Source organism: Cetorhinus maximus, chromosome 6 (assembly GCF_964194155.1).
Source record: "Cetorhinus maximus chromosome 6, sCetMax3.hap1.1, whole genome shotgun sequence".
NCBI classification, from domain to species: Eukaryota; Metazoa; Chordata; class Chondrichthyes; order Lamniformes; family Cetorhinidae; genus Cetorhinus; species Cetorhinus maximus.
The window spans coordinates 12,420,433-12,438,637 of record NC_135884.1 but is presented as its reverse complement, the minus strand read 5'-3'; the positions used below and the strand labels follow the sequence as shown (position 1 = coordinate 12,438,637).

At 44.4% G+C, this 18,205-nt stretch overlaps 1 protein-coding gene across 5 annotated transcripts in view; it reads left to right on the top strand.

Moving 5' to 3' along the window:
• Positions 1 to 18,205, top strand: part of LOC144681540 (caM kinase-like vesicle-associated protein) — a 151,702-nt gene that overhangs the window by 87,483 nt on the left and 46,014 nt on the right. For all 5 annotated transcript variants that reach the window (XM_078543194.1, XM_078543195.1, XM_078543193.1 and 2 more), the window contains one exon: positions 7,034 to 7,108. In XM_078543194.1, coding sequence (XP_078399320.1) covers positions 7,034 to 7,108 — 75 coding nt within the window. The remainder of the gene's footprint in view (positions 1 to 7,033; positions 7,109 to 18,205) is intronic.

The following is an 18,205-nucleotide window of genomic DNA, read 5'->3' as shown; positions in this document are numbered from 1 at the left end:
CAGGAGATCAGGATGTAGAATCGGTTTGGGTGGAGATGAGGAATAGTAGGAGAAAAAGTCATTAGTGGGAGTGATCTACTGGCCCCCTAACAGTAGCCACAGTGTAGGACAAAGTATTCAAGAGAAAATATTGTGTGCTTGTGATAAAGAGTAATAATCATGGGTGATTTTAAACTACACATAAACTGGAAAAATCAGATTGGCAGTAGTAATCTGGATGAAGAGTTCTTAGAATGTTTTCGAGATGGTTTCTTAGGGCAGCATGTTCTGGAACCAGCCAGAGAGCAAGTTATATTAGACTTGGTATTGTGTAACATGACAGGATTAATTAATGACCTCACTTTAAAGACATCCCTAGATAACCATGACCCCAATATGATTGAATTTTACATCCAGTTTGAAATAGAGAAGAGCGCGTCTAAGACTAGTATCTTAAACTTAAATAAGGGCAACTATGTGGGGATGAAAGCTGAGCTAGCTGAAGTGAACTGGGAAACTAGGCTAGAGGATAGATCAATAGAGAAACAGTGGCAGACATTCATGGGGATATTTCAGAGTATTCAGGATAAGTACATTCCAACTATAAAGAAAAATTCTAAGGGGAGGACCCACCATCCATGGTTAACTAAAGATGTTAAGGAAAGCATCAAACTTAAGGAAAAAGCATACAACTCCGCAAAGATGAGTGGCAGGACAGATGATTGGACAGAGTATAAAGAACAGCAGGGAGTGACTAAAAGGTTGATCAGGAGGAAGAAATTAGAGAATGAGAGGAAGCCAGCTAGAAATATATAAACAGATAGCAAGGGTTTCTACAGGTATTTAAAAAGGATAAGAGTAAGTAAAGTTGGTCCTCTAGAGAGTGACAGTGGGGAGTTAATAGTAAATAATAAGGAAATGGTGGAAGAAATGAACAAATACTTTGCTTCTGTGTTCACTATAGAGGGTGCAAAACACATTCCAATAATAGCTGCAAATCAGGAGGCGAACAGGAGAAAGGAACTTGGTGAAATTGAAATCACTAGGGAAACAGTGCTGAGCAAATTAATGGAGCTGCAGGCTGGCAAGTCTCCAGGTCCTGACAGATTACATCCTAGGGCCTTAAAAGAGGTGGCTAATGAAGCAGTTGACGCACTGGTGATAATTTTCCGAAATTCGCTAGATTCTGAAAAGGTTCTATCAGATTGGAAAGTAGGAAATATACTCAAGAAGGGAGCAAGGCAGAAAACAGGAACCTATAGGCCAGTTAGCTTGACGTCTGTCATGGGAAGTTATTAGAATCGATCATTAAGGAGGTTATAGCTGGGCACTTGAAAGAGCTCATGGCAATAGGGAAGAGTCAGCATGGTTTTGTGAAAGGAAAATCATGTTTAACCAATTTATTGGAGTTTTTTGAAGGAGTAACATGCACAGTGGATAAAGGGGAGCCTATACACATACTGTACTTGGATTCCCAGAAGGCATTTGATAAGGTGCCACATCAAAGATTATTACGGAAAAAAGAAGAGCATGGTGTAGTGAGTAACATATTAGCATGGATAGAAGATTGGCTGGCTGGCAGAAAGCAGAGAGTATGTATAAATGGGTCTTTTTCTGATTGGCAGGATGTGGTGAGTGGAGTCCCACAGGGGTCTGTACTGGGGCCTTAACCTTTTACAATTTACATCAATGACTTAGATGAGGGGAGCCAAGACACGGTAGCTAAATTTGCAGATGACACAACTATAAGTAGGAAAGTATGTTGTGAAGAGGACATGAGGAGGTTGCAGATGGATATAGATAGGTTGAGTGAGTGGGCAAGGATCTGGTAAATGGAGTTTAATGTGGGAAAACATGAAGTTGTTCACTTTGGCAGGAACAACAAAAAAGCAGAGTATTACATAAATGGAGAACGGCTGCATTATTCTGAGATGCAGAGGGATCTAGGCGTTCTAGTATATGAGTCACAAAAAGTTAGAATGCAGCAAGTAATTAAGAAGGTTAATGAAATGCTATCCTTTATTACGAGAGGGATTGAACATAAAAGTAAGGATGTTATGCTTTAGCTATATAGGACATTGGTGAGACCGCACCTCGAATACTGTATGCAGTTTTGGTCTCCTTATTTAAGGTAGGATGTAAAACCACTGGAGTCGATTCAAAGGAGGTTTACTAGATTGATACCTGGAATGAGTGGGTTGTCTTATGAGGAAAGGTTGGACAGACTGGGCTTGTTTCCACTGGAGTTTAGAAGAGTGAGGGGTGATTTGATTGAAGTATACAAGTTCCTGAATGGCCTTGACAAGGTGGACGTGGAAGGATGTTTCCTCTTGTGGGTGAGTCCAGAACTAGGGGGCACTGTTTTAAAATTAGGGGTCACCTTTTTAGGACAGAGATTAAGAGAATTTTCTCTCAGAGGGCTGTACGACTTTGGAATTCTCTGCCTCAGAAGGTGGTGGAGGCGGGGTCATTGAATATTTTTAATGCAGAGGTAGACAGATTCTTGTTAGGCAAAGGAATCAAAGGTTATCAGGGTTAAATGGGAATGTCGAAATTGAAACACAAAAATATCAACCATGAGATTATTGAATGGAGGAGCAAGTTCTAGGGGCTGAATGGTCTACTCCTGTTCTTATTTCTTATGTTCTTATTTCTTATGTTTAGTCCAGTTCAGCTTCTGGTCAATGGTAAGCCCAGGATGTTGATAGTGGGGGATTCAGCGATGGTAATGCTATTGAATGTCAAGGGGCGGCGGTTAGATTCTCTCTTGTTGGAGATGGCCATTGCCTGGCACATGTGTGGCAGGAATGTTACTTGCCACTTGTCAGCCCAAGCCTGGATATTGTCCTGGACATGGACTGCTTCAGTATCTGAGGAGTCACAAATGGGTGATCTGGTGCAGTGATGTCCTGGAACTGAGATGATTGACCTCCAACAACCACAACCATCTTCCTTTGTGCTAGGTATGACTCCAACCAGCGGAGAGTTTTCCATTGACTCCAGTTTTACTAGGGCTCCTTGATGCCACACTTGATCAAATGCTGCCTTGATGTCAAGGACAATCACTCTCACCTCATGTCTGGTGTTCAGCTGTTTTGTCCCTCTTTGAAGCAAGGCTGTAATGAGGTCAGAAGCTGAGTGATCCAGGCTGGACCCAAACTGAGCATCAGTGAGCAGGTTATTGCTAAGCAAGTGCCGTTCGATAGTATGGTTGATGACCCCTTCCATCACTTTACTCATGATCCAGAGTAGACTGATTGGGCACTAATTGGCCGGGTTGGATTTGTCCTGCTTTTTGTGCACAGGACATACCTGGGCAATTTTCCACATAGCCGGGTAGATGCCAGCGTTGTAGCTGTACTGGAAGAGCTTGGCTAGGGGCATGGCAAGTTCTGGAGCACAAGTCTTCAGTACAATTGCCGGAATATTGTCAGGGCCCATAGCCTTTGCAGTATCCAGTGCCTTCAGCCATTTCTTGATATCACATGGAGTGAATTGAAATGGCTGAAGATGGCATCTATGATGCTGAGGACCTCAGGGGAAGGCTGAGATGGATCGTCTGCTCAGTACTTCTGGCTGAAGATCGTTGTGAATGCTTCAGCCTTATCTTTTGCATTGATGGCTCCCCATCATTGAGGATGGAGACATTTGTGTCCTCCATTCACGACTGGATGTGGCAGGACTGCAGAGCTTAGATCTGATTCGTTGGTTGTGGAATCGCTTAGCTCTGTCTACCACTTGCTGCTTATGCTGTTTGGCATGTAGGTAGTGCTGTGTTGTATCTTCACCAGTGGACACCTTATTTTTAGGTATTCCTGGTGCTGCTCCTGACATGCCCTCCTGCACTCTTCATTGAACCAGGGTTGATGCCCTGGCTTGGTTGTAATGGTAGAATGGGGGATATGCCAGGCCATCTGGAGTGTAATGAAATACTCTGCACTTGCCTGGATGAGTGCAGCTTCAACAATACTCAAGAAGCTTGACACCATCCAGGTCAAAGTAGCCCACTTGATTGGCACCCCTTCCACAAACGTTCACTCTCTCCACCACCGATGAACAGTAGCAGCAGTGTGTACCATCTACAAGATGCACTGCAGGAACTCACCAAGGCTCCTTAGACCCGCACCTTCCAAACCGGCAACTGCTACCATCTAAAAGGACAAGGGCAGCAGATAGATGGGAACACCATCACCTGGAAGTTCCCCTCCAAGCCACTCACCAGCCTGACTTGGAAATATATCACCGTTCCTTCAATGTCGCTGGGTCAAAATCCTGGAACTCCCTTCCTAACAGCACTGTGGGTGTACCTACACCACATGGACTGCAGCGGTTCAAGAAGGCAACTCACCATCACCTTCTCAAGGGCAATTAGGGATGGGCAATAAATGCTGGCCCAGCCAGCAAAGCCCACAATCCATAAAATGATTTTTTTTTTTAATTCTTTCTCTTAAAGGGTGGTGGGTCTGTGGAATTTTCTCGTCCCCAGAGAGCAGTGAAGGCAGGGTCATTTAATATTTTTCAGGCTGAGTTAGATAGATTCTTGATTGACAAGTGCTACGACCGGTCCTGAGGTGAGGTTCCCCAATTTGTTATGATCTCAGACGAGATACCCCAAATTGTTAACTTCCCGAATGGGACCCAATTTTGTTCTGCTCCCAGTGAAGAGGAATGAGCTGGCTCCCCTTCTTTATTCAATCCCCTCAGTTTCTCACAACAAGATTAATTTAAAAGGGATCCCTTCCTTTGTGGATACCTTTTCCCAGTCCAAATGTATTTTTGTGTTTTAGCAGGAACCAATTTAACCAGGTTTTCTTGAGTCAAAGAAAGCGTAAGTTTATTAGTTAATAAAAACCTGAGGAAAAAGTAATAAAAACACAACACAGATACACACAGATCAGAAATGAGAAGTTGAGTCCAAATAAAAATTAGAAAGATATACGAATCAGTCTTTGGCTTGTCCATGAGGAGTAGATGGAGAAAAGTTGCAGCCGTTAAGTTGGGTGATTCTGGTAGCACTGACTTTGGCAGTTGAGCAGTTGGTTTGGAGACACTTGGTTCTGTAGGTTAGCTGAAGAAGCTGTCCAATTTCCTTTTTGATTGTGACTTTGCTGACTTGCCTCCAGCAACAGAGAGGAGAGAGCCTTTGCCTTCAAGCTGCAAAGGGGTGCCTAGTCGATCTTCTTCTGCTGTGACTCTCACTAGCACACACTAGCATGCCAGAACTAGAACACACAGATCAGGTCTGCAGTTAGCTTTTTAATCCCTTTCCTTGTGCATTTCTGTAAGGGAAAAAACAAACGTGTCTTTCACCCAGAGTCCGTTTTCTTACAATTCCGATCATTTCCACATTCTGATATATAATTCAACAGGAGATGGTTTCTGCTGGGATGTGGTAATCAGTCTCTATTGTCTCCACAACCACAAGCAATTAAAGTTCAGTCTTTTGCATTTCATCTCTTCCTTTCAAATGTCTCTGTCTGAAGTAGGCCTTGACACCTTTATAGTTGCAACATTCCATGTTCTCGCTGGACTAGTCGGGCAAGAATAATCCACATAGGAAATTTCCAGCAAGTGGTTACTTTACATGCTCAGCCATTTTTTTCTTAGTCTTTCCTTGTATGTCCTTTTTAAAAACACACATCTTCCTTAAAAGTGCAATATGCCGGTCAGAAATTTGGGGCTGTAATCCACTGTCATGACACAAGTGAGTCAAAGGCTATAGGGGGTAGACAGGAAAGTAGAGCTGAGGCCACAATCAGATCAGCCACGATCTTATCAAGTGGTGGAGCAGGCTCGAAGGGTCATATGACCTGCTCCTGATCCTAATCTGTATGTTTCAAATCATCACTGACCACCCCACCCCACCCGCAACCGCCCCCCCCCTCCCCCAATCCCCCATCCCCCATTCCACACCACCTACAAGAACAATGGCAGCAGACACATGGGAACACAACCACCTGCAAGTTCCACTCCAAGTCACACACCATCCTGACCTGGAACAATATCCCCATTCCTTCACTGTCACTGGGTCAAAATCCTAAAATTCCCTTATTAAGAACACTGTGGATGTACCATGGACAGCAGTGGTTGAAGAAGGCAGCTCGCCACCACCTTCCCAAGGGCAATTAGGGCTGGGCAACAAATTAGGGATGGCCAATAAATACTGGTATTGCCAGCAATGCCCATAAATAAAAACAAATGTGAGAAATAATTTAACGTGTAAGTACTAAGCATAGCTGGCTTGACTTCATTGAGGTGACCAAAGTGGCTCTAGGAAGTGACAGGTAATCTCACAGGAGGGTCTAGATACAGAGATCTGAATATTGAAACCGTTCTGTAGATTGGCAGCATGTTTTGTGTCCACTGGAACTCAGGGTTGTTGGTATAGACTTGAGGCAGGTGACTTTTCCAAATAATAAACTTGGCCCAAAAATCTCCACTTTTTCGCAGGAATACCAAAGCGAAATATAAATTGGCACTGCTTCCTCCCACCCCTTTATATGTTGCCACTCATAGTCCACCTCTACCCAACAGGGTGCTCATTATAAATCAATGGAAATGCAGGTCCGAGAACACAGATACTTTCAGGTCCAGATTAACACAATTAATGAATTTATGGCTAAGTAAAACTGGAGAGAGGTAGTTTATGTTGGGTTCATAGGACTCAAGAGGCCAGCCAACCAACAAGGTGGTGGTTACTTAAATGTAATGCGGGTTAATCTTTTAAGTAGCGTTGGTGCAGGCAGGGTTTGAAGCTTGCTTTCCGCCATTTGTCTGATCATTGAAGACATGGACATATACTTCAAAATCAGCCCATGGAATCCATCTTTCAGCAGTAAACTATAACAGGTGCGGGCAAAAGGGTCTCCTAAATCCAGAGGGCATACTTAGCTCAGTTAAATTTTGAAGCCATGTCCTTGTGGAAGACCAGCCAGATTTGTCAGAGGTTTACAGTTATCGTCATTATTAATACTTTTGTTGTCCCCTCTCAGTCTCTGAATAGCCTTTTTTGGCTTCTGCAGCCAATGCTGAAATGCCTTGTTCTCTCTTCCAGGGTGAAGCATCCAAACATATTACAGCTGGTGGACGTCTTCGAAACACGCAAGGAATATTTCATTTTCCTGGAACTGTAAGTGAACATACAACAGAAGAGAATGTAAAGACTAGGATGGGCGGAGGGGAGCCAAAATCACTGCACAGTAAAGTCCCGCCTTTCGAGACTTCCTTCTTCGCGCATATTTGCTCACCCTTTGCTCCAGCCTTTATACACCAGGTCACCCACTGCATGAGCAAATTGTCCACTTCTCCGCGTTTCCTTTCCCCTCTCTGGTGAAAGGCACTTTATTCAAAATGAAATGCATTCCATTAGCCTCCACGGAGCAGAGACCTTGGCACGTTTTAACCTTGGGATGATGATGTTAAAGTCCCTGGAGGTGGATTCCTTCCTTCAGTCTCTGGGTCGTGGGCATTTAATTCCCTGTTTTTTTTAAATACCTTTCCGACAGGGGTGAGAAGCGGTGCCTGGAACAGCTGAAGTGCAGCCCAAACAGGAAGGTTAACCTGGAAATGTCCGAATCTCTCGGTCCAGAGCGGCAGTAGCGGCTCTGTTCCCTTTTCAAACGTTCACCAATTTATTTTTTTTTAATGTAAAAAGCCTGTCTGCCAGTTTTGAGGTGATTCATGTTTTTTATTTCTTAAATGAGGATTGTCTCTTTTTTAAATGTTCAAACATGTCTGGGATGTTAGAAGAGTAGCCAAGTCTGTAGTTGGATTCTTTTGTTACAACATTGAGATCAGACGCTTCCCCCCCACCACCACTTCCCCGTCTCTCGCATGCCACAGTTTGCTGTACAGTAGCTGCACAAACCAATACTGCCCTCGCATTGCTGAAACCTATTTAACTGACTCCCATCGTAAAGCACGCTCATCATTGGCGATAGGGACTTTACTGTATATTTCCAGTGCAATGATTTATTCGCTACCTCGGTGCTCAATTTAAGTCTGTGATCATGGGTGATTGGAGAACTTTCCATTCAGCCAGAAAGCTGTGGGTTCAAACCCCACTCCAGACAATTGAGCGCATTATTCTGCGCTAGTAATACAATAAAGATTGGAAAATATTCAAAATACAAGCTATAAAGTAAGAAGATAAACTATAAAAATAATCTGAAAATGTCAAGGGATTAGGTAGACATCATACATGCGTTAACTGCTCAATAGACTCTTTGACAATTCAAGTGCAATCTGAAGGAGTGCTACATTGTCGTTAGGTGCCAACTTTCAGTTGGGAAGTGAATTTTGTCTGCTTTTACACATTCTACACTCTAGTGATCAACTCTCGCAAATATCACAGAGATCCAGACTACAAGGAAGTGATCCCATGTTAGCAAGATCTGCTCTAACATGAATAGTATGGACACATTTGCAAGACACACAAGCTCATAACCTTTTATGTTAAGGTAGTATGCAGAAAAGGAGCCTCCTGAAGTTATGTTAAATGTTTCTGTTTGGGCTGGAGAATGGAGCATTTAGCAGCTGTGAGACTATCAACATTTAGCTGAAGGGTTTCAGGGATGGGCTGACAATGTCCAGAGTTTTTTGATCATGGTTAAACTCATGGTGACCACTGGAGAGTCCATGCTGGCCAGGACCTGAAAGATTTGGCCTGTTGATCACACCTTTGGCTTGACTTTCTGAAGCATGGTACTTCTGGGATATATCACAGCCTCGCAGGTGTACTGGAACCTATAATGTGCCTGCAACCGCTGTACAATACTTCAAGCAATCTGCACTCTTATGTTAATGAGCAACACATCAGAAACAGCTTCCCAAATGTTGGTTCCTTTAGCTTTAGGGGGAGTGACTTGCTGCCAACAGTTGTGCTTCCTTGTGGCTGTTTTTGGATTACTCTCGATGTTCACATGTTTATATGTTAATACGTTACACGGTTCTACTGCTCTGCTGATTTGCAAGTAATTAGCTTACAGATCATTTCTTAAAGCCAGACTCCCATCCAACTCTGCAACTTGCTTCTAACATTTTTTTGAAATTTGAGCCATTTCTCTTTAAAAGCGACAACTAGCAACCCTTTAAGAGTTGCTGGTGCCAGATATGTTGCTCCATGTATCTTGTTTTTTTTATTCATTCATGGGATGTGGGCATCACTGGCTGGACCAGGATTTGTTGCCCGCCCCTAATTGCCCCTGAGAAGGTGGTGCTAAGCTCCCTTCTTGAGCAACTGCAGTCTATGTGGTGTAGGTACATCCACTGTGCTGTTAGGGAGGGAGTTCCAGGATTTTGACCCAGCAACAGTGAAGGAACAGCGATATATTTCCAAGTCAGGATGGTGAGTGCTTTGGAGGGGAACTTCCAGGTGGTGGTGTTCCCATCTGTCTGCTGCCCTTGTCCTTCTAGATTCTGGTGGTTGTGTGCTTGGAAGGTGCTGTCCAAGGAGGCTTGGTGAGTTCCTGCAGTGCATCTTATAGATGGTACACACTACTGCCATTGTGAGTCAGTGATGGAGAGAGTGAATGTTTGTGGATGGGGTGCCAATCAAGTGGGCTGATTTGTCCTGGATGATGTCAAGCTTCTTGAGTGTTATTGGAGCTGCACTCATCCAGGAAAGTGGGGAGTATTACATCACATTCCTGACTTGTGCCTAGTAGACAGTGAACAGGCTTTGGGGAGTCAGGAGGTGAGTTACATGCCACAGGATTCCTAGCCTCTGGCCTGCCCTTGTGGCCACAGTATTTATATGGCTAATCCAGTTCAGTTTCTGGTCAATGGTAACCCACAAAATGTTGTGTGCTCCAGTTCCTCGTGCAGTAGCAGCACCTGTCCTAATGGTTAAGGGAACTACCTTCATAGTATGTCATAAGGACAGCTCAGTTGAATGCAGGTATCCATGCAGCAGCAGAATGGCAGAGATCCTGCACACACCAGGATCACATCATAGGAAACTTTGATGACATCAATCTAGGTCAGAGATTAGCTCATATCCAAAGCTCAAAGCATCACCAGGGCCTTCAGTTCTGAAGAAGGAAAGGACAGCTTGGAATTTGTACAGCGCCTTTCACAACCCCAGAATGTCCCAAAGAGCTTTACAGCCGATAAAGTACTTTTGAAATCTAGCCATTTTTGCATTGTAGGAAATGTAGTGGACAATTTGCACACAGCCAGCTCCCACAAACACCAATGAAATAAATTGTTGGTTGAGGCTTCAATATTGGCCAAGATACTGTTGAAAAGTCCCCTGCGCTACTTCAAATAGTAACATGGGATCTTTCATGTCCACCCAAGACAGCAGACAGAGCTTCAGTTTAACATCCCATCTGAGAGGCAGCGACTTTGACAGTGCAGCACTGGCTCAGTACTGCACTGGAGTTTCAGCCTGTGCTTCTGTCTCTGGAGTGGGGCTTAAACCCGCAAATCCCTGACTCAGGAGCAAGAGGTGCTTCCAGCTGAGCCATGGCCCATGATGCAACTTCTGCACCTTATTGCTCTTTTGCCCGCCAGAACTTAATCTATTTTGTTTTAATTTCTCGCAACCAGCCAGTCAGATCAAGCATTTGTTGAACAAGCTCCCTTTCACAGCTAATTTCCACCAGTGCTGTAAACTACCCAAGGATCCATACTGAAATAGGTTGTAAGAGTGAGAGCTAAATCCGCTCTGCCCGGTCGTAGTCTGTTGTCTGTTGTGTAGCTTTGTACAGCCATACATTGGTGAAAATGAAGTCCCAACAGTGTCAAACCCCTCAGAGGGATCAATGACCATAAAGGAAGGTGGGAAGCTTTTGAAGCAACATGTTTACCGCAGGATTCTGAAGGCAGCCTCAGTGTGACAGACTCTTGATGTATGATTCATTGCAGGTTCAAAGTACTTCTCATCCAACATTTTCTGTCACTGTTTCCTTTCCTCTAACTGGTTGTTTAAAAACAAGCTTGCTTTTGAGAAAGCTTTGAACGTTATTTCCATTTTGTTTTCTTTCCAAATTTCATTCTAAAACATCAGTGACTCCTGTAAAAACGAGTGCTGAATTTTTGCCCCACCCACCCCCTGCCACCTCCCCTGTTGTGAATTTGTGCCACACTCTGTTGAAATGCTTTTTTTTTAATGCTTATTAGCATCCATTCTAGAAAGGTTGGCATTCGGAAAGAAATGCCTGCATGTTAAGGCTTACTGGAATCAGTGTTACTATCCCGATCTCTCGGGTTCTCTTTGAAGGTTTTAGCTGCACTGACACCTCCCAAACCCACAACCTCTACCACCTAGAAGAACAAGGACAGCAGACGCCATGGGAACACCATCACCTGCAAGTTTCCCTCCAAGTCACACACTGTCCTGATTTGGAAATATATTGCCATTCCTTCATCAAGTCAAAATCATGCAACCCTCTCCATGACTGCACTGTAAGTGAACCTACACCACACAACATGCAGCGGTTCAAGGACTACTGTCGTTTTCCAGAAGGCCAAGAGGTGAAGGATAGCGCTGGAACCTAACCTTTACACACTATAAGCTTTTATTTACAGAGACATACACTGCAAACATTCACCTCCTCATACAATGACCATTGTTTTAGTTTGTTCCTGTTTATAGGGGCACAGTGAATCCCCAGATAATGCCCACTATCTGCATACAATTATTTACAAGTAATATGCAATTAACAACTATCACCTTCTCAAGGGCAATTGGGGGTGGGCAATAAATGCTGGCCTTGCCAGTGGTGTTCACTTTCCCTGAACAAATAAAAAAACCCTGTCTCACATTAATTCCACTCACCCATTAACTGACCCATGCTGACCTACACTGGCACTGTTACCCTTTGCATTCAATCTGAAATCTTCATCCTCATCTTCAAATAATCCCCCCTTGGCCCCTGTAGCTTCTACCAGCCCTATATTTCCCCCAGTTCAGCATTCCATTCTCCAGATTCCAAACTTATTTTAATGTGAGTGATGGCACTTTGACCTCTGAACCAGAAGGTCGTAGGTTCAAGCCCCATTCTAGAGGCTTGTACACAAGATCTAGGCTTTGATACTTCAGTGCAGTACTGAGGGAGAGCTGCACTGTTGGAGGTGCTGCATTTTGGATGAGACATTGCAGCCTAAATTTGAGAGAGCTCCAAACGGGAGGCCATTCTGGAAGCTGGACAGCAAAGGCGTGTCAGAATTGAAAGACTCCGGACTAATCTAAATCATTGTCATAATTCAGGTGAGCTGCAGGCAGAAGTAAGCTGCCCTGATGCAGTTCACCTGTCTGGACCTTACCAATTTCAACTGGAACTGAGGCCCCACAGGGGAACAATGGGGGTGCATAGAAGCAGAGGATTAAGAATGGTCTGGTAACAGCCCACAGATGCTTTGTGGAAGCTGGAGAATTTTAAAATAATTATTTATTCATTTACAGGATGTGGACATCGCTGGCTAGGCCAGAATTTATTGCCCATCCCTAATTGTTCTTGAGAAGGTGATGGTGAGCTGCCTTCTTGAACCGCTGCAGTCTATGTGGTACATCCACAGTGCTGTTAGGAAGGGAGTTCCAGGATCTTGACGCAGCAACAGTGAAGGAACGGCGATATATTTCCAAGTCAAGATGGTGTGTGGCTTGGAGGGGAACTTGCAGGTGGTGGTGTTCCCATGCATCTGCTGCCCTTGTCCTTCTAGGTGGTAGAGGTCACGGGTTTGGAAGGTGCTTTTGAAGGAGCCTTGATGAGTTATGGGGTGCATCTTGTAGAATCTACACACTGCTGCCACTATCCGTTGGTGGTGGAGGGAGTGAATGTTTAAGATTATAAAACAAAAAACTGCGGATGCTGGAAATCCAAAACAAAAACAGAAATACCTGAAAAAACTCAGCAGGTCTGGCAGCATCGGTGGAGAAGAACAAAGTTGACGTTTCGAGTCCTTATGAGGACTCGAAACTTCAACTTTGTTCTCCGCCGATGCTGCCAGACCTGCTGAATGTTTAAGGTGGTGGATGGGGCACCAATCAGGTGGGCTGCTTTGTCCTGAATGGTGTCAAACTTCTTGAGTGTTGCAGCTGCACTTATCAAGGCAAGTGGAGAGCATTTCACCACACTCCTAACTTGTGCCTTGTGGACAGGCTTTGGGAAGTCAGGAGGCAAGTTACTCACTGCAGAATTCCCAGCTTCTGACCTGCTCTTGTAGCCACAATATTTATATGGCTGGTCCAGTTCATTCACTGGTCAATGGTAACCCCAAGATGTTGATAGTGGGATGACTTTAATCCTGCTCCTGCGAGCCCAACAAAAAGCATTTTGGAAGTTTTGAGTCTTTTTTTAAGTGGTCTCCAGTGTTCCATATGGACCACCAGTTATACAACCCATTATTGGTCTAAACAAATTTAGGAATCCAAGCACAAAACACATATTGGAATAAAGCCTATGCTTATTTTCCCTAAAAAAAGGCCCCAACCAATTTAACAGTAGCCCAAACACCCTTTCAGATGATGAACAGGCCCCTGCAATGCTAAATTGGCTATCACTGCAGCTGTTTTATAGTTATAAAATTGGTGCAATGGCATTGCCAATTATAAGCAGGCATATTCCTGGATATTTGACTATGTCATAAATCATTGGACAAAGAAACTAAATATTACCTAGTTAATATGTTGTCTGATCCACACACATATGATTGACAAAAGGCAGCTTTGAAATAGGTAATATAGAAATAATTGGCAAGATGATCAGAGACCAGCCATCACCCAGATCCAATTGGGGCTTCAAACCATGCAGTTGTACAGTTGTAACACAGCTCCTGTTCTCTTAGGATTTTGTGACCAGTTACTCCACAAATAGGACCAAACCTGAACTGTCTTAAAATGCATCTTTGCAGAAATGCACCAGGGAGTGACTAGCTGCCCAGAGAGTCCCTTATTAATTTAGTGAGGCTTTACATTGGAAAGGATGCTGAAGAGGTTTACCAGAATGGTACCAGGAACAAGGATCTCCAGTTATGTAGAGAGGCTGAAGAAGCTGACATTGTTCTTGTTAGAGCAGGGAAGGTTGAGGGGAAATTTGATAGAGGCGTTCAGAATCATGAAGGGTTCTTCAGTTCTCTGCCCGAAGACAGGTCTGACCCACAGCACCACGGGTAGGGCAAAGAGGCAGGTCCCAAGCCCTCCACAACTGGAATAGGGATTGAACTCTGTGCTGTTGGCACCAGCCTGATCCACAGCAGCCATGCAACCAACTGCACCAACTAGCAACCCCCACCTCCCAAGACATCCGATTTGCTGTGGCAGCATACACTTTCACATGCATGTTGTCTTCTTGAGCTGTGAATAATGATGGTTTAAGGCTCCAATTTTCTTTCTATCACATGGCTGACCAGGAATCTCTCCCACCCTTACCGCCTGCCATTGGCGTGCGTTAGAAGGATACTCAGCATGTTATGAATGCCCCTTCTTGACCATCAAGTCTGGGATTGGGACTTGAACCCAGAGAATTCTGGCTTAGAAGCAGGGGCACTACCCACTGTGCCACAAGACCTCCACATCATGAAGGATTGTGACAGAGTAAATAAGGAGCAATTGTTTCCATTGGCAGGAGGGTCAGTAACCAGAGGATACAAACTTAATATAATTCGAAAAAGAAGCGGGGGAGATGGAAAGAAATTTTATGCCGCAAGTTATTGTGGTCTTGAATGCATTATCTGCAAGGGTGCTGGAAGCAGGTTCAATAGGAACTTGCTAAAAGGAATTGGATACATACTTGCAAAGGAAAGCTTTCAGAGCCATGGTAAAGAGGAGGGGAGTGGGACTAACTGGATAGTTCTTTCAGAGAGCCAACAGGCGAAACAGTGTGCCAAATGATCTTCTTTTGCGGTATATCTTTCTATGAAATGCAGGATGGGGGCTGAGATGGAGAGATCCAGTCCAGGTTGCAAGGGAGTTTCATTGTTACGCTCCTCATCCCGTCACTGCAGGTGGTCAGAGCTTATTGCCATATAAATGCAGGCAGGGCCAGGGAGAGAAACCATGGGCCCCACGCCCTTCTCCTGTATCCGGGCCCCTTATCCCCTCCCCTTTAACCTCACCACCACCCCTGCCTCAATCATACATGTTATTTTTTTGCCCTTTCTAGATTCACCAATCAATTCACCAAATAACCACAGGAAGGTCCTCGTAAAATGATGACGCCCATTGTTGGCATCTGGTTACAAATATCATCCAATGTATGAAGCGTGGGCTATCAGTATTAAGAGCTGCAACAATATAATGCAGTGTTAGCTTGTGTGTGCCCTAGAGGTGATCCCACTGTGACTATTAAACAAATCAGAAAGTACAAATTTTATTTTAACACCATTGTGCAATATCGCTGATTTGACAGGAAAATATCCCATTAGTTATTTATAACACTGCAGACGATAGCGTTGATTTTGCTGACTGCCTCATTAACACGTTCTGCAAGTTGCACCAAATGTACACGGCGATAGTAAATTCATATTTGAGAGAAATATTCAACTCTTGCAACCCAGATTGCTAGAAAATCTTTCCAGTTTTGTTTTATACCTTTCGACTACCTGTTCTGTATAGAAAAGGCAGACCGTCTCCGTGCTGCGGCTTACATTGTTTTATTGTTGGAGAGTTGTAGAAGGGAAAGAGGGAGGGAGAGAGGAGAGGGAACAGTCCCATTCACTTGCTGCTGCCTCAGCTCCCTCCTCCCTCCCTGGACACACTGACAAAGCACTCACTCACCTCGCTCAAGGTAACTCAGTATCACTAGAAGCAAAGTTTCAGTTCCCTGGGAGCAGCTCGTGCTGTGGACATGGATGACAACCAGGTCCGGCCTGGCGTGAGGCTGAGCGACAGCTCCCTCGGGCCTGCTCCAGCCTCATAACCGGCGGAGACATCCCGCTGTCCTTTCATTTTCTGTTTCCTCTCCTTAGCCTTTCGGAAGATATCATCACAAACCGTTCAGTACAGCTAAAAGACTCCTGCATGGTGGCCAGAATGGGAATGGCCAGAATAACAGCTCCAACCACAGGTTCCCTCCTCTGGAGGAGCTGCAAGATTGGGAGAGAGGGAACCTGTGATTGGAGGAGCTGGAGCAATGACTCACTTGAGCACTGAATGCACAGTCTTGCCTTGCCTCATTGGTTTCCCCAATAGATTGTATTCAACACGTCTTAGCAACTTCAAGGAAAGATAACATAACAGCTTCAAAAGAAAGCTCTCAGCAGTAGAGTCGCACCTGTAGATCTGTTCATACATTATAACTTGTTAATTTCTTTTTCACACACAAAATGAAGTACATCGCTAGGCAACCTTTGTAGACCAATCAGCATGAGGGAGAGAGAAGCAGACAGCACCACACCATGCCGAGCCACTGGAAAACCAACTTCACAAGCGGATCACCAGAAATAAAAGAACAAAAACAAGAACTTACATATATCCAGCATGGGAGAGACTGAATCTGCGACTGAAGGAGCTAAGCTATCTTTCCTGCACCTGCTACTCCTCCATTCACTGCTCTGCTGTCAGTTCCCACTCTCAGCAGCTGACAGTATAACTGACAACTGAAGGAGCCAAATGTAGAGGAGCCCAGGGCTGCAATGACACTGACAGCAAAAGGCAATGCTGTGCGAGTTGGTGTAGTTAATTACAGGGCTTGTTGCAGCTCTTCCCCCCTTCTACTGCTAGAGTAGAATTGCCAGAAACATCCATGTGAAGAAAAAGATTTGTCTCTAGCCACCCCTTAAGATCTCAGAGCATCCTACAGCAACTGCCATGGAAATTGTCTAAGTAGCTGAAAACTGCAAGTAAAATGTCTCCAAAAACTGTCTCGCATTTTACACCAGAGCAGCTGAGGATTTCTTTGAATATCACGTAAATGGACACCTCTCAGATTTACATTGTTAGTGGTTGTGGCCAGGATCAGGAGCCAACAGTTGCAATGCAGCTTAGACAAAACAGCCATTGGGAATGGCAGCTATGTTATCGGACCCCAATTTTCACTTAATATTGAGGCCCCTACCTGTTTCCAGCAGGAGGACCAGCTGCCTGGATCATGGCTTGTGTTAAAATCTGGTCATGCAGACAAACCAGATGTCAGCTGTTTGATCCCACTCACCATTTTGGTCTCACTGCCATCCTGGGATGATAACTGCTCCCGGCCTCTGCAGTCAGTCAATATCTCCTGTACGATTTACATGAGGTGGCTAGGGCTAAGGATGAGATCCTTCGAGAGCTATACAGAGATTGCAAACCCTGGGTGACATTTTCTAAAAGAAAATGATATTTTGGGATACAGGGTAATTTGGGATATGGAGGAAGCATTTAATAGTCCCAGAAGTGGACATGGGGATTACGATGTACAAATAGCCCGCCCCCTACCCAACCCTTTCAATGCAAGCAGCACTCAATCTTTCTGCTGCTTGCTATCTTAAATGATAGTAATGGGGGGCTCAGTGGGTTTTTTTTTAAAAGCCTGACAGTTGGTGAAAGCGGGAAAGATCTTTGGGCAGCTTTGTGGTTGACCTGCGGGCTTTAAAAAAAAATTGGAACCATGAAGCTGCCCAAAGGGCAGAAGCAGCAATGAAACTGACAGTTCCAATGCCAGTTTTTCAGGTCTGAAGTTCTTGCTGTTTGGACTGGACAATGATGAGAGCTCCATTTATGACAACGAGCCCTGGGCCCCCCAGCCAACCCCTCCCCCCACCCCTCCACTCCCCCACCTCCCGGGCCACCGTGTTTTTGTACCTTGTGTGTCCTCTTGTGCTGGGCTTCGAATGCAGGCAGCGTGACTACTATAGAGAGCAACCTATCCTCCCTCTGCAGAGCAACAAGTACAGCTGAGCACCAGTGAAAATGCCTGTGGCAGATCCCAGGTCCAAGCCCTCGCCTTCAGCTTTCCTTCTTGTTTAAGGATTTGCAGCACCAACCCATGGCAGCATGCCAAGAAGTCACCGGGTGGGTTACCATAGGCACCATAGCTGTGTCTCACTATTATTATAATAATAATAATGATATTTTATTCAAGAAACACAATTGCAACCCGAAGGCTGAATTGCAGTATAGCTTACAACAAAAGATTCATAAATAGACAAGTAATCAGGTTAAAAACATGCAAACATGTAACAAATAAGCAGTAACCAAAGTAGACAAATAAATTGCAGGTAAGAGGGAAGTGTTGGATGGGATATTAAAGGAAGGGTAATGTTGAATCAAAATTATCTTAAGGTTACAAACCAAAAGACCCTT